We start from the raw sequence: 22,609 nt of genomic DNA on the forward strand, positions 1-22,609 counted from the left end.
TTGGGTGTTGCCAAAAGAGATTACCATTTGAGTCAGTGGGCTGAGGAAGGCACATCCACCCGTAATCTGGTGGGCATAATTTAATCATCTTCCAGTGAATACAAGGCAAGCAGAAAAAAGTGAAAAGGCAAGTTGGGCCTAGCCTCTCAGCCTACATCTTTCTCCCGTGCTGAATGCTTCCTGCTCTCAAATGTCGGACTCCAAGTTCCTCAGTTTTGGGACATGGACTGGTTCTCCTTGCCCCTCAGCTTGCAGACACTCTATTATGGGACCTTGTGATCACGTAAGTTAATACTTAATAAACTCCTATATATGTGTGTGTGTGTGTGTGTGTGTGTCTGTGTATATATTTAATAGGATATATATATCCTATTAGCTCTGTCCCTCTAAGAGAACCCTAATACATTTCTTCTATTTCTTGAGATTTCTTCTAAGTCTCTTGCTCTGAAGCTGAAACTTCCTGTAGTCTCCCTAACCATAAGAAAGCAGGCCAAAAACCAGAGTGAGACCAAGAGGAATGTGTGACACTCGCCCACCCAATTCAGGCAGAAGAAAACTTCTCGGTTCCATGCCACCTAATTCAGCTTACCAAAGCTATACAAAAATCCGAGAAGCTCCAACAAATAATAAAGTATTTCTTTGGTTTTGTCTTCTATGTGTACATTTTCATCAAGATTTCTGGAGATAAAAGAGGGACAATGAGCAGCACCTAAAATTCAACAATCCAGAGTCTTGACTATCTATTCTCATTCACTCAGCAAATGCTTCTTTGGTACATCCAATGCGCCAGACACTATGTATGTACTGGAAATAGAAAGGTGAACCTTACAGACATGAATCCTGTCTTCGTGGGGTTCACAGTCTAGTGGAAAAGACAGAATTTAACAAATAGTTTAAACAAATAAAATTTGGAAAATATATATCTCATTATGGACTATGCAATGAGAAAAAATATACAAAGCTATGACCATCTCTTTCCCTGTATCTAACATCAGTTTGGAAACAGGATTAAGCTGCTTGTTCTACTTAAAAAAAGAAAAGATTCTCAATTCATATAATGTAAACTTACAGCTTCTCTGCCAATGAGTGGATAAAAAGGGGTACCAAAAAGTTTCCTTCCATTGATAAATGCTTTCATGATGAAATTGGTCACTATTAAAGAAAGAAGAAAACAATAAAGATGCAGACATTAATGAGTCAGAGTTTTAAAATCAGAGAATCTCTATATTTAAAACTTACTTTTTCTAGAAACTCCAGCACCAAGGTTATGATTCAAGTCAAAAGGGTCTATAAAAGAAATATATCAATGATTAAGAATTACATTCACTGTACCATAAAAATATACTTAGAAGTCATTGCCAAAGTCTAATACTTATACGTACTAAGACTATACAACCCAGCAAATTCTTCCTCTAAAACTACAGATTAAAGGATGATAACTGATGAAAATCTAGAAGAAGAATCTTTCAAATCCTAATGTATTTCAGTTTTCCCCTCAATTTCCTTGACCAAATTTTGGTTGCTCCTGAATTAATATCAGCTTAAATGATTACCTTCAATTGCAATGCACTTGGAAGTCCACTGCTTCTCGAAAGTTGTCAACAGCTTTTTCTGCCGAATGCTAATTACATATTCCTTGAAATCAAACTCTTCAGTATAGAAACGAAGCAGTCCCAACCAAAGCTCCCCTAATGATTCTGTGTTCTTTCCAAGTGAAGGTAAACGTTTTTTCTACATATAAAAAAATGAAATGAACAATGTCTATACAGTACTATCCAAAATACGGACAGCAAAACCAAGTAAAATTATTAAATTATACAAATGTTAACATATATCAGTGAGCATTCTAGAACATAAAGACTATTTTAAAATTACCAGTTCTTCTGTTTTATCAAAGAAAAAAGCATTCCATCCATCAACCATTCTCTGTGGAATCTGTTTTCCATCAAAGATCTGCATAAAAAAATTAATTGTATTATTAGATTTCAAGTGATCCAACCCAAAGGCCCAAATACTCTAATATCATTTTAGAATTTACCTATAAGACACACTAAAATACTTCTTCCAGAAAGAACGTGTCAGGATGATGGTATAATTTGATGCCAAGAAATTAACGAATAAAACGTACCTGAAAGACCAAAGCTGGAAAAGGATGTCTTAAGAGAATCAAACTCCAAATGATACATTTGATGTTACCTGATATTACCTACTTAGACTATCAAAACATATCCAGTACAAGAATAATGAAGCAAAACTAAAAAAAGAAACAGCAGTTATGATGAAACAGCAGTTTCATCAAAGGATCACAGATGTAAAAACACAAAATAGATAATACCTACTGATGGTGCACCCAAAGGAAGTCAACAGAACTGTTTTGGGACCTAGTACCTTTAATCATTTATCTATATCAGATAAGGCTAAAAAGCAACTGGACAATCATTTTGTAAAAATTAAAAATTAGGGCTGGGCATGGTGGCTCATGCCTCTAATCCCAGCACTTTGGGAGGCCAAGGAGGGTGGATCATGAGGTCATGAGTTTGAGACCAGTCTAGCCAACATGGTGAAACCCAGTCTCTACTATAAAGATACAAAAAATTAGCTGGGTGTGGTGGCACATTCCTGTAATCCCAGCTACTCAGGAGGCTAAGGCAGGAGAAATGCTTGAACCCAGAAGGCAGAGGCTGCAGTGAGCTGAGATCGCGCCACTGCACTCCAGCCTGGGCAACAGGGCAAGACTCTGTCTCACCAAAAAAACAAAACAAGACAAAACAAAAAAGGAAAGTTAGGAAGCTTTCCCTTACATTTTGATAAAGATTATAAACTTTATTTTTATTTATTTATTTTTTTGAGACGGAGTCTCGCTCTGTCGCCCAGGCTGGAGTGCAGTGGCCGGATTTCAGCTCACTGCAAGCTCCGCCTCCCAGGTTCACGCCATTCTCCTGCCTCAGCCTCCCGAGTAGCTGGGACTACAGGTGCCCACCACCTCGCCCGGCTAGTTTTTTGTTTTTTGTATTTTTTAGTAGAGACAGGGTTTCACCGTTTTAGCCAGGATGGTCTTGATCTCCTGACCTCGTGATCCGCCCGTCTCGGCCTCCCAAAGTGCTGGGATTACAGGCTTGAACCACCGCGCCCGGCCCTAACTTTATTAATTATGAATAATAATTTGCTGTCTTAAGGAGAAGAAAAAATGCTATTTTCACAAGAAGAAAAGTATCCCGTAAGATGTCTGTGTAACTGACTTCCACAAGTAACTGAGACTTTTATTCTAAAGGAGGTTTAAGAAACAGATTCAATAAAGAAGGAAGGTGCAATAGATGCAGTCAGCAGAGCCGATTTCTAGCCTCTATCCTGAGAAATAGTGATTCTGGGCAAGACAATCATCTCCCTAAGTGTCCAGTTTTCCCAGTGAAAATGAGAAAAGGCTACACAAATTAGTCAGTCAGTAGTTTATAAATGGAGAAAACATACCACATCACTTTCTCTTTACCCTCCACCCTGAGTAATGGGTCCCAGAATATAATTAAACCACAATACCACTTAAATCCACTAGTTAAGGTGGGCCTGGGCCCAATGGTCATTTCCATTTTTGATGTGACAGTGATTTATAAAATTAACTACATGTCTGGCCCCTCCAATTTTATTCTCAGATTTAACTTATTTGTGGGTAATGACTATGGCTTATCTCTGAAACCCAGAACCCTACCAGACCAAAGCCACGAAGAGAACACTTAATATATGTTTGTTGAATGACTGTATTTACTACGTAAGTATGTTACACAGAAATCAAGTTTCCAGGGACTAGGGCTAATAAGTTGCTTTTTTACATTTACATATTACTTAAACAGATACAGTTTACCAAAAGTCATCTAGCATATATTCTGACATTTCATAAAACAAAAAGTGAAAGACTGAGGCCGGGTGCAGTGGCTCATGCCTGTAATCCCAGCACAAAGTTTGGGAGGCTGAAGCAGGCGGATCACCTGAGGTCAGGAGTTCAAGACCAGAATGGCTAACATGGCAAACCCCATCTCTACTAAAAATACAAAAAACTGGGGGCATGGTGGCTCATGCTTGTAGTCTCAGCTACTTGGGAGGCTGAGGCAGGACAATCTCTTGAACCCAAGAGATGGAGGTTGCAGTGAGCTGAGACTGCGCCATTACACTCCGGCCTGGGTGACAGAGTAAGACTCTGCCTCAAAAAAAAAAAAAAAGAGTCAATTACAGCTATTAATATCTGAAACAAAAGACATAGGATCTCTGACCTCAAGAAAGAAGTAAAAATAAAGGGGCTGACGTGTAATATTTCACCCTTAAAGATTCAGACGCTATTACAGGTATTTCATGTTTTGTAAACATAGATTTATTTGCTAGATATTGAAATGAACAAACTACCTCTTTAGAACCCTGTTTTCAGATAATTCACACTTCTGAGTAACAACAATCCAACTCTTTAGATCTTGATTGTTTTTAAGAGATTTCATACTTTTCAGTAATATCCATGATCCAACCCAACTATGTTGGCTGATAACGCAGTGGAGTAGGTCTGTGGGCCTTGGAACATTAATCATCACTCATTTTGCCTATTTTTTTGAATTCTCATGTTTCACTTTTTTAAATTCTCCCCACTCTGTTTCAGCCCTTGGAAGCACTAATGCTATCCACTTTTATATACACACACACACACACACACACACTCTCTCTCTCTCTTTTTCCTCTTCCTATCTGCTCTCTCTCATTCAACACAAATCATCCTCCACTCAGCACTCAATCCTCCCTCTAAACAAGTAAGTCAATCATTTTATAAGGATCACCAAATAAGTCAATCATATTTATGTAAAGAACGACCCTAAACATTTCCACATTTCTTATATTATTGTGATATTCTAATATGTACTCCTATACTCACATTGCATTTTTCCTTTTAGACAGAGTCTTGCTCTGTCGCCCAGGCTAGAGCTCAGTGGCATAATCTCAGTTCACTGCAACCTCCACCTCACCAGTTCAAGCCATTCTCGTGCCTCAGCCTCCCAAGTAGCTGGGATTATAGGCATATGCCACCATGCCTGGCTAATTTTTGTATTTTTTAGTAGAGACGAGGTTTCACCATATTGGCCAGGCTGGTCTCAAACTCCTGACCTCAAGTGATCCACCCACCTCGGCCTCCCAAAGTGCTGGATTACAGGCGTGAGCCACTGCGCCCAGCCTAACTTGTAATTTTTTAGTTGTGGTAAGATAAACAAAATATAAAATTTACCATCATAAGCATACAGTTCTGCGGCATAAGTATAGTTATACTGTCACGCTACCATCACCACCATCCATTCACAGAATACTTATCATCTGGTAAAACTAAAACTCTGTATTTATGAATCTATTATTTCCCATTTCTCCCTCCTTGATTCCCTGGCAACCACCATTCTATTTTCGGTCTCTATGAATTCAACTACTCTAGGTACTTCATATATGTAGAATCAATTAGTATTTGTCTTTCTGTGACTGGATTATTTCATTTAGCATAATATCCTCAACGTTCATCCATTAAGTTGCAATTTTTAAGCTGATATGGGTTAAAAACTTTTTTCATAAAATCATGGGTGAACACTCCCAAATCTCTTTTGGAATTAATTTTTATGTGAAAATTTGCATTTACTTATAAATTAAGATTTGCTAGGATAGAGCAAAAATCTTCTGCCTAGGACAGCTCCTTTTGACGTAAAGAACTTCGTATTGCTGACCATCAAAAAAATGCTCTTAGCTGTGCCTCAGTAATACCCAGCCACTTAAAGCTTAATTACAGCCAGGTGCGGTGGCTCACGCCTGTAATCCCAGCACTTTGGGAGGCCAAGACGGGCAGATCACGAGGTCAGGAGTTCAAGACCATCCTGGCTAACACGGTGAAACCCCGTCTCTACTAAAAATACAAAAAATTAGCCAGGCACGGTAGCGGGCGCCTGCAGTCCCAGCTACACGGGAGGCTGAGGCAGGAGAATGGCGTGAACCCAGGAGGTGGAGCTTGCAGTGAGTCGAGATCACGCCACTTCACTGCAGCCTGGGCAACAGAGCAAGACTCCGTCTCAAAAAAAAAAAAAAAAAAGCTTAATTACAAATGGAGGCAGACATCATTAGCTTCATTAAACATATCCTTACCCTTAAAAGATAATTGATGCCAATGGCCAATACTTAAATGATACCAGAGCAATGAACAATGAGGTCCCATATGACAACCATTAAAAAGGCCAGAAACAAAAATCCATGTATCATCAGTCTATACATATCACAAAGTCCCCTGAAATCAAACTTCATTATGATGGGAAACATTCCATGAACTATCTCTCATTTGATCAATATTAAGCAGATGTCTGTTAAACAGATAATGAAAGAGTTTTTAAAGCTGAATATGGTAGTCCTACCTACATTTTTCCAATAATAATAGTAATAATGCTAATGGTCATAAATCATAATAGTAAAAATAATAATAAAAGCAAGCACTGTTTATGAATGTCTACTTTAGCACCTACTACATTCCAAAGCACTCAATGTTTCTGTTCCTCATAACAACACTGAAATACTATCATTATTACATTTTTAATGATGATGAAACTCAGACTTATGCAGATTGTTGAAGGCCAAAATGTTAGAATTAGGATTCCGACTAGTTATCTCTAGCTCTAAATACCATGCCTTGCCATTTCTATTACTTCATGTAGTGACTCCTAATCCATGCGTAAGGAGAGAATACAGACAAACCACCAAGAAAATCAAATTTGTGGTCCATTTTTGTTAATCATAGTATTCTGGCAAAGTGGCAAATTATATTACTGGAGAATTAGTACATATGATCCCTATTTAAAGTCTAAACAACCATTAGAATAATAGAGTAGGCCGGGCGTGGTAGAGCACGCCTGTAATCCCAGCACTCTGGGAGGCCGGCAGATCACGAGGTCAGGAGATGGAGACCATCCTGGCTAACACGGTGAAACCCCTTCTCTACTAAAAATACAAAAAAAGTAGCCAGACGTGGTGGCGGGCACCTGCAGTACCAGTTACTTGGGAGGCTGAGGCAGGAGAATGGCGTGAACCTGGGAGGAGGAGCTTCCAATGAGCCGAGACAGCGCCACTGCACTCCAGCCTGGGTGACAGAGCGAAGACTCTGTCTCCAAAAAAATAAATAAATAAATAATAATAATAATAATAAGGGAGTAATGCTGGCCTTGGCCGGCCTAATTATGGTAAATTTTAAATATCATCCAGTGAACAAATTTGTTAAAAAACAAATCACTCCTAGTCAGGCTAATTAAGAAAAAAAGAGAAAGTATATAAATTACTAACAACAGAAATGAAAGAGGTGACATCAATACACATCTCATGGACATTAAAAGAATAATAAAACAATACTATGAACTACAATTTTGATAACCTAGATGAAATGAACTAATTCCTTAAAAGACACAATATGCCAGCCACGTGCGGTGGCTCATGCCTGTAATCCCAGCACTTTGGGATGCCAAGGCGGGCGGATCACCTGAGGTCAGGAGTTTGAGACCAGCCTGGCCAGCACTGGTGAAACCCTGTCTCCATTAAAAATACAAAAATGAGCCGGGCATGGTGGCAGGCACCTGTAAATCCCAGGTACTCCGGAGGCTGAGGCAGGAGAATTGCTTGAACCCAGGAGGCGGCGACTGCAGTGAGCCGAGATCACGCCACTGTACTCCAGCCTGGGTGACAGAGTGAGATTCCATCTCAAAAAAAAAAAAAAAAACAGACACGATATGCCAAAACTCATATAAGAAGAAACAGAAAATCTGAATAGGCCTATATCTATTAAATAAACTGAATCAATAATTAATAACCATCCAAAAGAGAAAGCACTAGGCCTAGATGGCTTCACTGATGAATTCTACCAAGCACTTAAGGAAGAAATTAAACCAATTCTCAAAGAATGAGTTAGGAAGTGTTCCTTCTGCTTCTGTCCTCTGAAAGATGAGGCAGAAGGAACACTTCCTAACTCATTCTACGAGGCCAGCATTACCCTAATACCAAAACCAGACAAGGACATTATAAGTAAAGAAAACTACAGACCAATCTCTCGTGAACAATGATGCAAAAATCCTCAACAAAATATTAGCAAATCAAATCCAATAATGTACAAAAAAGAGAGTTATACAAAGCAGGTTCAACATCTGAAAATCAACTGATGTAGCTGTGACATTATAAAACATATATTTGGCCTCCAAACCCATTTCCTGACATACAACTCGTAACATCCTTGGAATCTCTAAAAACAAGTCTTTTTGTATGTAAGCAAGTTGACTACTGGCTGACAGCCCCACAGGTATCTTTAAAATGGGGGTTGGTCACCAGAAAGACCAAGGCATGATTACAGGGTTGGAACTTTCAGCCCTATACCCCAACCTCTGGGGAGGGGAGAGGTGCTAAAGGTTAAGTTGATCACCAACAGCCAACAGCTTGGCTTAATCAATCTTGCATATGTAATGAAGCTTCCATAAAAATCCAAAGGTTTCGGTCCAAATAGCTTCTTGATAGCTGAACACATGGAGGTTCCTAGATGGTAATATGCCCTGACAGGGCATGAAAATTCCTCATCCCTTCTCCCATACCTTGCTTTATGTATTTCTTCATCTATATCCTTTCTAATATCCCTTATAATACACCAGTAAGCCTAAGTAAATGGTTGAGTTCTGTGAGCCATTCTAGCAAATTAATCAAACCCAAAGAGGAGGTCATAGGAACCCAAACTTCAAGCCGGTCAGTCAGAAGTTCTAGAGGGCCTAGACTTGCAACTGGTGTCTAAACTGGGGATAGTCTAGTGGGACTGAGCCCTCAACCAGTGGAATCTGATGCTATAGATGGTGCCAGAATTGAACTGGAGGACACCACGGTGTTCAATGCAGAAGTAGCTGCTTGCTTGGTGTGTGGGGAAAACCCCCCAACACATGTGGTCACATAAATCTTCTGAGATTATTGTTGTTGAGTAAGAGAATAGAAAAAACATTTTGGGGGCTGGGTGCGGTGGCTCATGCCGGCAATCCCAGAACTTTGGAAAGCCAAGGCAGGTGGATCACCTGAGGTAAGGAGTTCGAGACCAGCCTGCATGGCGAAACCCCGTCTCTACTAAAAATACAAAAAAATTAGCCAGGCATGGTGGCAAGCACCTGTAATCCCACCTACTCGGGAGGCTGAGGTAGGAGAATCACTTAAACCCAGGAGACGGAGGCTGCAGTGAGCCAAGACTGCGTCACTGCACTCCAGCCTGGGTGACAAGAGCGAAACTCTGTCTCAAAGAAAAAGAAATAAAAAACATTTTGGGTTTGAGTGTGTGTTTTCTCCTCAGTAACCCATCACATCAACAGGCTAAAGAAAAAAAGTCACAGATCAACAGATGCAGAAAAAGCATTTGACAAAATTCAACACCCATTCATGATTTAAAACAAAACAAAACAAACAAAAAACCAAAATTCTCTGTAAACTATGAATGGAGGAAAATTTCTTCAGCTTGTTAAAGAAATCTACAAAAATCCTACAGCTAAACATCATACTCAAATGGTGAAAAACTCAATGCTTTCCCTTGTAAAATCAGGAATAATACAAGGATGTTCTCTTTCACCACTCCTTTTCAACATCTGGGAAGTCTTAGGTAATGGTGATACTGGAAGTTCTAGCTAATGCAATCAAACAAGAAAAGGAAATAAAAAGTATACAAGTTGAGAAGAAATAAAACTGTTCATATATGACATGATAATCTATGCATAAAATCCAAATTGAAAAAATACTCCAAGAACTAATAAGCAATTATAGCAAGTTTACAAGACACAAGATTAATATAAAAAATTCAAACACATGCAATGAACAAGTGGAATTTGAAATTAGAAATACAGTATCATTTACATCAGCACCAAAAAATGAAATACATAGGTATAAGTCTAACAAAATATGTACAAGGTCTACATGAGGAAAACTATAAAACTCTAATGAGCAAAATCAAAGAACTAAATAAATGGAGAGATATTCCATTATAATTGACAGGAAGACTCAAAATTGTCAAGACTCAAAATTGTCAAGACTCAAAATTGTCTAGACCAAGTTCTTCCCAACTTGGTCTACAGGTTCAATTCAATCCCAGTAAAAATTCCAGCAAGTCATTTTGTGGATATTGACAAACTGATTCTAAAGTTTACATAGAGAGGCAGAAGACTCAGAATAGCTAACACAATATTGAAGAAGAACAACAAAGCTGGAAGACTGACACAACCCAACCTCAAGACTTATTATAATGCTACTATAAATAAGAGACTATGGCATTGGTAAAATAATCAATAAATCAATGGAACAGTGGAGGGCCCTAAAGTATATAAATATAGTTAACTGATCCTTAACAAAGGAGCAAAGACAATACAGTGGAGAAATAATATTCTTTTCAACAATGGTACTGAAACAAATGAACATCCACATGCAAAACAATGAATCTAGGTATAGACCTTACACCCTTCACAAAAAATTAACTCTAAATGGGTCACGGACCTAAATGTAAAATAAACAAAACTCCTGGAAGAAAACACAAGAGAAAATCTATATGACCTTGAGTATAGTGATGTCTTCTTAGACACAACACCAAAGGCAAGAGCTATGAAATAAATAATTGACAAGATGGACTGCACTAAAATTAAAATTTTCTGCTCTGCAAAAGACAATGTCAAGGGAATGAAAAAACAAGCCACAGACATGGAGAATATAGCTGCAAAACACACATCTGATAAAGGACTATTATTCAAAATACACAAAGAACTCCTTAAACTCAACAGTAAGAAAATAACCTGTTTAAAAAATGGACCAAAGAACCTCACCAAAGAAGACATATGAATGGCAAAATAAGCATATGAAAAGATTTCTGCATAATGTCATCAGGGAGATGCAAATTAAAATAACAATGGGCCAGGTGAGGTGGCTCACACTTGTAATCCCAGTACTTTGGGAGGCCAAGGCAGGCAACTTACTTGAGCCCAGAGTTCAAGACCAACCTGGGCAACATGGAAAAATCCTATCCCTATAAAACAAACAAAAATTAGCCAGGCATGGCAGCTCATGTCTGTAGTCTCAGCTACTTGGGAGGCTTATGTAGGAGGATCACTTGAGCCCAGGAAGTGGAGGCTGCAGTGAGTGGAGATTGCACCACCGTAATCTAGCCTGGGCAACAGAGTAAGACTCTCTCTCAAAAATAAATAAATAGATAAATAAAACAAAATATTAGATTGATGCAAAATAAATTGTGGTTTTGACATTAAAAGTAATCTCAACACTTTGGGAGGCCGAGGTGGACTTCAGCCCAGGAGTTCGAGAACAGCCTGAGCAACATGGCAAAACCCCGTCTCTACTAAATATATAAAAAATCAGCTGGGCTTGGTGGTGTGCACCCGTAGTCCCAGCTACTCAGGAGGCTGAGGTGGGAGAATCACCTTAGCCTGGGAAGTTGAGGCTGCAGAGAGCCATGACTGCACCACTACAGTCCGGCCTGGGCAGCAAAAAGAGTGAGACACTATCTTAAAAAAAAATAAAAGAGAGGCAGGGGAGGGAGGACGGATGGACGGACGGACAGATGATTATACACCTAAGAAAAGAAAGAAAGACTACTACACACCTAAGAGAATGGCCTAAATTCAGAACATGGAAAAGTACTCAAACGCTGGATGGATGTGGAGCAACAGGAACTCTCACACACTGCTGGTAGAAAGCAAACTGGGTACAGTCACTTTGGAAAACAGTTGGTCATTTCTTACAAAACTAAACATACTCGTATATATGATTCAGCAATGTGACTCCTTCGTATTCACTCAAAAGACTTGAAAATTATGTCCATATAAAAACTTGCAGAGATGTTTGTAACAGCTTTATTCATAATAGCCAAAACTTGTAACACAGATGTTCTTCCATATGTGAATGAATAAACTGTAGTACATCCAAACAATGGAATATTACTAAGCACTAAAAAGAAATGACAGGCCAGGCGTGGTGGCTCATGCCTGTAATCCCAGCACTTTGGGAGGCCAAGGCAGGTGGATCACCTGAGGTCAGATGTTAGAGACCAGCCTGGCCAACATGGTGAAACCCCACTCTACTAAAAATACAAAAATCAGCAGGGTGTGGTGGTGCATGCCTGTAATCCCAGCTACTCAGGAGGCTTAGGCAAGAGAATCGCTTTAATCGTTTGAACCCCGGAGGCAGAGGTTGCAGTGAGCTGAGATCGTGCCACTGCACTCCAGCCTGGGCAACAGAGCGAGACTCTGTCTCAAAAAAAAAAAAAAAAAAAAAAAGAAAAGAAAAGAAAAAAAAGGAAATGATAAAATAGATTTAGAGGTTCAACAAAAAAGTCTAAGCATTTAAAAATTTAAAGAAAAGAAAGGCTGGGCGTGGTGGCTCAAGCCTGTAATCCCAGCACTTTGGGAGGCCGAGACAGGTGGATCACGAGGTCAGGAGATCGAAACCATCCTGGCTAACACGGTGAAACCCTATCTCTACTAAAAAATACAAAAAAAAACTAGCCGGGCGAGGTGGTGGGCGCCTGTAGTCCCAGCTACTCGGGAGGCTGAGGCAGGAGAATGGCGTGAACCCGGGAGGCGGAGCTTGCAGTGAGCTGAGATCCGGCCACTGCACCCCAGCCTGGGCGACAGAGCAAGACTCCGTCTCAAAAAAAAAAAAAAAAAAGAAAAAGAAATGAGCTATCAAGCCATGAAAAGACATGGAGGAAATTTAAATACATATCACTGAGTGATGGAAGTCAATCTGAAAAGGCTACATACTATATGATTCCAACAATATGATATTCTGGAAAAGTCAAAACTATGAAGACAGCACAAAGATTAGTGGTTGCCAGGGGTTGAAGGGAGGATGACCAAGCAAAGTACAAAAATTTTTAAGGCATTGAAAATAGTCTGTATGACACTATAATAGCATATATTGATGTATCATTATGATAAAATGTACACATCATTATATATTACCCAAACCCTTAGAATATACAACATTAAGAGTAAATGTTAATTGCAAACTATGGACTTGGGGTGATTATATGTCAATGTAGGTTCATCAGTTGTAAAAAATGTACCACTCTGGTGGGGTTAATAATGGGGGAGGCTATGCATGTGTGGGTACAGGAGGTATGTTGGAAACTCTTTACTGTCCTCTCAATTTTGCTGTGAACTTAAAACAGCTCTGAAAAATACTTTAAACACACACCCAAATATACATCACCCAACACAGATTCAGCAACTTAAATCTTGGGCTAGGAAAGGATTTAAACAAAAATTTAAAATTTTTATTTCCCGTCCACTGTTTAAAAGAGGGAAGGAAATGCTGGTAAAAACATATATATTCATTAGAACTTCTTAAAACTTACTAAGGCTATCTGACACCTACTATATGGCTTATAATTTTGTGATTTTTCTTTCTTTTTTTTTTTTTTTTTGAGATGGAGTCTCCCTCTCTGTCACCAGGCTGGAGTGCAGTGGTGTGATCGATTCTCCTGCCTCAGCCTCCTGAGTAGCTGGGATTACAGGCACGCACCATCACGCCTGGCTAAATTTTATATTTTTAGTAGAGACGGGGTTTCACCATGTTGGCCAGGATGGTCTCCATCTCTTGACCTTGTGATCTGTCTGCCTCAGCCTACCAAAGTGCTAGGATTACAGACGTGAACCACCGCGCCTGGCCTATTTTGTAATTTTCTTCTTTGCCATAACTATCAACATTTATGTGAAACCAGAATATGTGACTCTTCCAACCAATTCTGATGCTTGTCTCTTAACTAAAAATAGTCAACATTCTAAAAAATTTGAATTGGATCCTCCCTAATGCCTACAAATCTACTTTGTGCCAAGAATCAGGAGGAAAAGGTGGATGATTAATATCTCCTTTGTACCAATTTCAGAGAGTATAAATTGACTACAAAAAGGAACTTTATAAGTCACCAATTCTGAGTGAATGAGTATAATCTGTTTCTTTCAATGTACATTCTTACGTTTAATGTAACTGATATGACTTTAGAAGAGATAAGGAAGAGTTTCCCCGGGTTCATTCTAAACCAAAATTTCCAAGGTTGACCAAAGCATACATAAGAATAAATCAATCTTCACTGCCAGGCAACAGGAGGGAAAATATTCTAGAAAGAAGAAACCTGTGTACTTGCATCTTGGAGAATATAAAATATATGAGTTTATGGCTGGCTACAAGAACTTCACAATCATTCACAGCACTCTAGGACTGTAAAATTTAAAAACGTTACAAAAGATATTGAACGGTTCTGTTCATCTAATATTCTTTTGGTAGTCTATATTCTCCCATAATAAATTTTTCAAAAAGATTCATTGTTTAATTATAGCGTTAATGGAAAGAGAAAACTTAGGACATCGATGACATGAACCAAGCAAAATCTCCTGTGTTTAGATCTATTGTTTTCAAAAAAAAAACTCATTCATAGTTTTCTTAAACACCTACCTCTTGTAGAACTGGGATAACAGGTGGCTTTCTCTGCTGCAGAAAGTACAGCACCATAAGGATATATGCATATGAAGATAAACTTCCCCTGGAAGCATCCCCAATGTCACATCGCTAAAAAACAACATGATTGAAAACAAAACTTCAGACTCTTACTCCATGCAGAATTATATTAAACATTCTGCCACATCATTTTTTTAACCCATAGAACTGGGTTAAACTGGATTAAAAATAAACTGCACCGTCTATAATCCCAATACTCTGGGAGGTTGAGGCGAAAGAAAAGCTTGAACCCAGGAGGTCAAGACCAGCCTGGGTAACGCAGTGAGACCCCATCTGTACAAACAAACAAAAAACTACTACACATGATGTGGGGAAATAGGTACTCTCACACACTGCAGGTAAGAGTATAAATTAATACAAACACTATCAAGAATATCTGACAATATCACAATTACAAAAGCACATTTTCTTTGAACCAGTAATCCTATTCTAAGAATGTACCATACAAATACGCCAAAAAATATGTGAAATGACTAAGAAGGTTTTTTTAATTGCAGCACTATTGTAATAGCAAAAATCAGAAATAATTTTAGGTTCATCAGTAAAGCACAGGTTTAAAATAACTAAGGACTATTCGCATAATGGAATGGCATGCAGCCATTAAAAAAGAACAAAGTCCCTGATGGTCTAGTGGTTAGGGAAAACATCTTTTTTAATAAATAAAAAATAAAAAAGAACAAGGAAGCCAGACATGGTGGCTCATGCCTGTCATCTCAGCACTTCGAAAGGCCGAGGAGGGTGGATTGCTTGAGCCCAAGAGTTCAAGAACAGTCTGGGCAACATGGCGAAACCCCATCTCTACAAGAAATACAAAAAATAGTTGGGCGTGGTGGCATACACCTGTAGTCCCAGCTACTCAAGAGGCTAAGGTGGGAGGATCAATTGAGCCCAGGAGGTCAAGGTTGCAGTGAGCTGTAATCACACCACTTTACTCCAGCCTGGGCAACAGTAGGATCCTGTCTCAAAAATAAAAATAAAGGCTGGGCACATGGCTCAAGCCTCTAATCACAGCACTTTGGGAGGCTGAGGCGGGTGGATCACCTGAGGTCAGGAGTTCGAGACCGGTCTGGCCAATATGGCAAAACTCTGTCTCTGATAAAAATGCAAAAATTAGCCAGGCGTGGTAGCAGGCACCTGTAATCCCAGCTACTCTGGAGGCTGAGGCAGGGAGAACTGCTTGAACCCAGGAGTGGGAGGCTGCAGTGAGCCGAGATTGTGCCACTGCACTCCAGCCTAAGCGACAGATCAAGATCTCATCTCAAAAAAACCCATAAAATTAAAATAAAAATTAAAAAAAATAGGGGAGGGGGACGAGAGGGGGGAGAGGGGAGAACAAAACCTGAAACAATCTTCAGACTTTTTCCCTTGAGCAAGGATTTAGCTTATATTCATATTTAAAGGGGAAAGGGGTGATTTTATTAACAGAATTCTATGTAGTTATAACAAAACTGTCATGTTAGAGTTACCTTGTTAGGCGAATCTAAAAAAGTAGGCATATCAAGTCTTGTATGTAGTATGTGCCTAAATGCTTTTCTAAGATACACTCTTGTCTAGAAAGACATGTACAGGAATATCTTTAAAAATATGCTTTCCAGTCAGGCACAGTAATCCCAGCACTCTGGGAGGCCGAGGCTGGAGGATCACTTGAGGTCAGGAGTTTGAGACCAGCCTGGCCAACACGGTGAAACCCCGTCTCTACTAAAAATACAAAACTTAGCCAGACATGGTGGTGAGTGCCTGTAATCCCAGCTAGTTGGGAGGCTGAGGCAGGAGAATCGCTTAAACCCAGGAGGCGGAGGTTGCAGTGAGCTGAGATCCCACCACTGCACTCCAGCCTGGGCGAAAGAGCAACGATAACAGCAGCAACAATAACAAGAGCCTTCCTATTAGAAAAAGGAAGCTTTATGAAATGAAAATCTGACCAAGTTTCTCCCCTACTAAAACTCTTCCACTAACACATTAATAAAATTAATCATTTTACTGAGCAGCTACCATAAAGCAGGCACTACAATGAACTAGGGAAACAGAGGTCCCTGTCCTCATCTAGTTTACACATTTAGCAAAAGAACAAGAAAACTAAATTCAATGTCGTAACAAGTGTTGTAATAGGAGAAGCATAAGGTATTATTGGTATTGTTTTGTTTTCTGGGTCATAAAAATTTATCACTAAACTCAAATATAAGATTTCTTAACTCAGAAATTCTTAACTAGGATGATATGCCAACTCCTATGCCTGGGGTTGAAAACCACTGCATTGAGAAATTTTACTGCTGAGAAACTGACTAGTCAGTTGCACATGGGAATAGAGCACATAGAGGAAAAAAAGACTGAGAGCCACCCTACTCTGATAGGTATCAATTCAACCTATATAATACTGAAAGTTTCTTTTTTTAAAAGCTCAGATAAACAAAATTGAGACAATATATTTCACAAATCTGATATAAGTATGTTTCACTTTAATTATCATGAGCATTACTACAAAGCAGATCATTAATTTCTTCATAAATACCTTAGCAAACACTTTCATAGTATATCCCAAATACTGCACTCTAGGATCAATAGCTGCATAAGTAGCTAGCATTCTTGTGTTATGTTGAGCCTGAAAAATAATTACATATTTGAAAGCATTTCAAATTTCTTAAACTTAAACTACAAATCAGATTTTAAAATGTAATACACTCCAAATACAGAATATATAAATGTAAAATGTAAAATACCTATTAGTGAGTCAAACAAAAACTGACCTTCAATCTGAAGGAAGTATCAAGATAACTAGTAAAATACTTTTTCCTTATACTGTTCACATTTGAAAGTTTTAAACATAAAGGTAGAGTCAGTAATCTGTAAACTTTTAAAATGAAAAGTATATACATGGCCCATAAAGATAAACTTACCAATGTATTATATAAACTGATATCGCCTTCTAACCCACTTCGTCTGTGTTCAAATTTTACTATAGGCACTTTGGCAGTAGTTATAGGCAAAATGTTTCTTAAACCTAATTTAAAAATAAAAAAGACTTCAGTAGGTTAAATAATTTTCATATACGCTAAAAAAAAATTCTTTTGTTTTAAAGATTTAAAATTCATACCTGGATGTCTCTTAAGAATTTTTGCCAAATTTTCAATTATTTCCTTACAATTTAATTTCTAAAAAACAAACCAAATAAATAATAGTTTGACTCAATTTCACCTTGTGCAAATTCTACTTTAATCTAGGCATTTAATAGTAGCACTTAAAATTTCCAGCCATAAAGTCCTATAATAACATTGCTACTCCAAGTAAGTGATTCATAGACCTACAGTATCAGCATAATCTGGAAACTTCATAAAAATGCAGAATCTGAGGACTCTCCCCAGTCTACTAAATCATAATCTGCATTTTAACAGAATCTCAAGGTAATTCACATGCAGATTAAAGTTTGAGAAGCACAAAGACAGGAGAAGAATACGGTTTTCAAAAAGTGAATAAACAACTACAGGTGAGTTTGGCGAGGGCAAAACAATATAGCAATAAAGGACATAGGCTCTGAATTGAGATAAACTTGGATTCAAATCTTAAACTAAGTATTGATTAGCTGTGTGACTGACCAAATGTTTAACCTCTCTGAGCATCACATTACTATTCTATAAAATCAAGACAATCACAAACTCCTGTCCTGCAAAGCTGTTGGGAGGATTACATGAGATTATGTATGTAAAGCACTCAGCAGAATGCCTGGCACAAAATAAGCCTTTAAATCTGTGAGTTATTTATTATTATTATGTTGATGTGGAAAAGAAAGATACTCCTATTATCACCAGCACCTATTTCTCCATGGAAATTCTTACCTCTGTAAATGTAAATGTGTTACTGTTGTAAAAACCAGAGACAGCAGATTTGGTATTGTAATGATAATCATAATACATAATGATTATGGCATTAAAAATTAACTGGAAATAGCTGAAGGGTATAAACATCAATCCCAAGAGTTATAAAGTAACTTCCATTTTTCCAACATGTTCTTTTTAGCTACATGAGAGCAGGAGCCATTGCAGCTAAACCAAAGGATTTCAAAGACACCATTAGTTACTAATTCACATATGATAAAATTAACAAAGGAGGTAATTTTTCTCTTTATTATTCAAGAATACAATTATGCTAAATCTTAAAAGTTTCAATTATGGCTCATCTGAAAGAAAATGATTTATTATTTTCATTGTTTCAACTTCCCAGTAGGAATGGCACATATTATATATAATATACAAACCCTTAGTGATTAGAAGTTTAATTAATAAGTTTTACATAGAAGATATCTAAACTCTAACCTCTTTCCTGGGTAAAAAAATCATTTCCTATTCCCTCAATTTTACTCTTCAGAATGGAGAAGGGCAGCCACTTTCCAAGTAGGTGGCTCTAAGCAGAATTTAGTAAAGGAGAACAAATAAAATACTTGCAACTTTTCAGTTTCTTTATAAAACAAGGTATTAAGACACCAGAAGCAACCTCTTATGGCCAGAAATAAGTCATCACTGCCATCTTTACTCCGGGTCTAACAATTTCAAAACCACCTTTCGAAAGAATGATTTTAGAAAAGCACACTATTCTGCTGAATTCTTTTATAATGTAACAGAGGCGATACTGACACCACTACAGATGCCAGAAGCTGGGCCTCACCCCAATCTTGCAAGCAGTCCCTCATTTTAAAACATAAATACCAATAGCTAGGCTGGTAAAGGACTGAACATCTGCAAGGATACCCTCCTTTGCTAGTTGCCGTTGAGAAGGCCTGGGACACTTCTTCCCTGTCCAATCAGTCCTTTTCTTCCCTGGAGCTTGGACAATCTCCTTCCCACTATTAAGGCCTGGTATACAAAAAAGGAAAGCGTAAGTACCCACTCTCACTGCTGAAATTGCACTTGGGGAAGGTCTGCTCCTGGCATCTCACGGTGGAACTCAGAAAGCTATCAGTTTCAGAAAGCAGTGGTTAGGTTCTACAGTACTATTAGTACTATATTTCAGCTACATTATGGGTTAAAAAAATTACAGAGAGGCAGTGAGATACAACGGAAAGAGCATGAACTCTGGAGTCAGACAGACCTGGGTTACGAATCCCGGCTCCAAGAATTACTAGCTGTGTGAACTTGGACAAGTCAGTTTATCTTTCAAAGCCTCAGTTTCCTCATCTGTAAAATGGGGGAAATAATACCTACCTCGAAGGTGGTTGTAAGAATGAAATGAGATAATGTATGTAAAAGTGTATACTGGGAACTCAATAAATGTTAGTTCTCCTCCCCGCCCAAAATGAGTTTCTAAAAGCTATCTTGGCATTTTATTTATTTATTTATTATTTTTTTGAGACGGAGTCTCACTCTATCGCCAGGCTGGAGTGCAGTGGTGCGACCTCAGCTCACTGCAACCTCTGCCTCCCGGGTTCAAGTGATTCTCCTGCCTCAGCCTCCGAGTAGCTGGGACTACAGGCGTGTGCCACCATGCCCAGCTAATTTTTTTATTTTTCATAGAGACGGGGTTTCACCATGTTGGCCAAGAGTTTCTCGATCTCTTGACCTCATGATCTGCCCGCCTCGGCCTCCCAAAGTGCTGGGATTATAGGCGTGAGCCACTGTGCCCAGCCCTTAGCATATCATTTATAACATTGCTTCTATGGAAAAAATTTTATGTGAGTGGCCAAAAATTATAACTAACTTTTAGAACAAAACCAATTATAAATTAGATGACCACCTGTATTTACTACCTGTAGTAATACAAAGACGTCATCTAATGAAAGAGATATGAGAAGACAAAGTATGAAAGATCAATGTTCACTACGAAACTGAAGCATCAGCTTCTCATTGGTTCTAGTGAAAAAATTCCAACTTTGTGGTATATTAACTTTTTCCGAAAATTCATTACAAATCACTTATAACTCTCAGTCACGTGGTTTTTGTATCATAAAATTACTGAAACACTTTTAAGATTTCAATGTCTTCTAAATTGAAAATGCTATTGTTTTCATATTTCAAACATTTATTTTGCTAATATATTTATACAAAGAGTGATACCACATTTTTATCACTATCACGTACAAAAATAAAAATAGAATCGTCATTGGGAGAAAATAAACTTACATAACGCTTTCCAAACACTCTTACCTCTGCATTTTCATGGCCTTCCAGGGTCATACAAATATCCAGATCACTATCACGAAATCCAAATCCATTCTTAGAAGAGCCAAATAAGCACAATCTTGCCTTTTCTAAGCAAAGGAAAACAAAGTCCTAAGTCTTATTATTAGCAGAGAGGAGGAGTCTTCTATTATCTACTAATGACCTAATACAACATACTCTCGTCGTTTTCTATGATTTAAGTTACTGATCACTGGAAGAAATACTGAGAAATTCCAAAATATCTTGAGCTCAAGCTTTTGTCCAAGTTCCCATACCCATGTACCCAACTGCTTTTTCCAATTTTCCACAGACATCATAAATTCAACATCTGAACTATCAACTTCACCCCAAATCTATTATTATTTCTATTATCACTGTTCTTAGCAAATAGTATCATCATGCACTCAGTTGCCCACACCAGAAATACAGGTGCAATACTTAGTATCTCTCTCTCAGTGTCCACGTCCAAACAATCATTGAGACTTTTAGCTTTTTCTGACTTACGTAATAAATCCATCTGCTTTTATACATTCTCAACATCACTACCAATAGTTAAGATCAATATTTGAGGACTGCCCTCTTAAAGATAAATTAGTTCTTTCAAAGCACAATTCATGTAGGTTTACAAACATCACCTTAGTATATGATTCTCTTCCAAAAATGAGTAATTATAGTCCACTTGATATAAATTATGATAGGGTTACCCTTCAGACTCAGTGTCATCTAGTAACAGCTACCATTTCAAATAAGCTATGGTTTAACAGAGTTGGATTTTTCTTCCTATTACTTTTTTTTTTTTTAGAGACAGGGTCTTGCTATGTTGCCCAGGCTATAGCACGCTGGCTATTCTTAACAGGCACAATCATTATACACTACAGCCTCGAACCCCTCGCCTCAAGCAATACTCCCACCTCAACCTCCCAAGTGGCTGGGATAACACGTGTGTGCCACTGGGCCTGGCTCTTCCTATTAATTCTAAAGTAGACTACACATTTAGATAGGACATTTATACTTTCAAAACTTCATACCCCCATCCAGTTCTGATGCTCTACTTGAAATTTCAATGATAGCTGAGTGGCAAAAAAGAAACTATACTCATCAACAAATAAAAATGAGCATGAGTTTTATATAATAGAAACTTAGATTTGGTCAATACTTTATATACTCCTATAATCCCAGTGTTTCAGGAAGCCAAGGTAGGAGGATCATTTGCGGTCAGGAGTTTGAGACCAGCCTGGGCAACATGGTGAGACTTTGTCTTTACAAAAAAATTTTAAAATGAAAAAGAAGGCAGGCTGCAGTGGCTCATGCCTGTAATCCTAGAATTCTGGGAAGCTGAGGTAGGTGGATCACTTGAGTTCAGGAGTTTGAGACCTGCTTGGAAAACATGGTAAGACTCCATCTCTACAAAAAATAATCTGCTGGGTGTGGTGGTATGTACCTGTGGTCCCAGCTACTCAGGAGACTAAGGTAGGAGGATCGCTTGAACCTCAGAGGTCAAGGCTGAACCCTAATGACATGATCGCACCACTGCAGTTGAGCCCGGGTGACAGAGCAATATCCTATTTCATATATATATGTATGTATTCTTTTTTTTCTTTTTGAGATGAAGTTTCGCTCTTGTTGCCCAGGCTGAAGTGCAAAGGCATGATCTTGGCTCACTGCAACCTTTGCCTCCCAGGTTCAAGTGATTCTCCTGCCTTGGCGGAGTAGCTGGGACTATAGACATGTACCACCACACCCAGCAAATTTTTGTATTTTTAGTAGAGACGGGTTTCACCATGTTGGCCAGGCTCGTTTGAAACTCCTGACCTCAGGTGATCCACCTGCCTCAGCCTCCCAAAGTGCTGGGATTATAGGCGTAAGCCACTGCACCTGGCCAAAAAAAATTTTTT

General features: G+C 38.5%; 1 protein-coding gene across 3 annotated transcripts in view; it reads right to left on the minus strand.

The window, feature by feature from the left end:
• Positions 1–22,609, minus strand: part of TUT4 (terminal uridylyl transferase 4) — a 128,317-nt gene that overhangs the window by 20,543 nt on the left and 85,165 nt on the right. For all 3 annotated transcript variants that reach the window (XM_025385897.1, XM_025385915.1, XM_025385906.1), the window contains exons 16-24: positions 20,700–20,803; positions 17,660–17,717; positions 17,463–17,566; positions 17,078–17,167; positions 14,506–14,619; positions 1,876–1,953; positions 1,554–1,731; positions 1,240–1,287; positions 1,070–1,152 (exon numbers count right to left, since the gene is read on the minus strand). In XM_025385897.1, the coding sequence (XP_025241682.1) occupies positions 1,070–1,152; positions 1,240–1,287; positions 1,554–1,731; positions 1,876–1,953; positions 14,506–14,619; positions 17,078–17,167; positions 17,463–17,566; positions 17,660–17,717; positions 20,700–20,803 (857 nt within the window). The remainder of the gene's footprint in view (positions 1–1,069; positions 1,153–1,239; positions 1,288–1,553; positions 1,732–1,875; positions 1,954–14,505; positions 14,620–17,077; positions 17,168–17,462; positions 17,567–17,659; positions 17,718–20,699; positions 20,804–22,609) is intronic.

This window comes from Theropithecus gelada, chromosome 1 (genome assembly GCF_003255815.1).
Source record: "Theropithecus gelada isolate Dixy chromosome 1, Tgel_1.0, whole genome shotgun sequence".
NCBI classification, from domain to species: domain Eukaryota; kingdom Metazoa; phylum Chordata; class Mammalia; order Primates; family Cercopithecidae; genus Theropithecus; species Theropithecus gelada.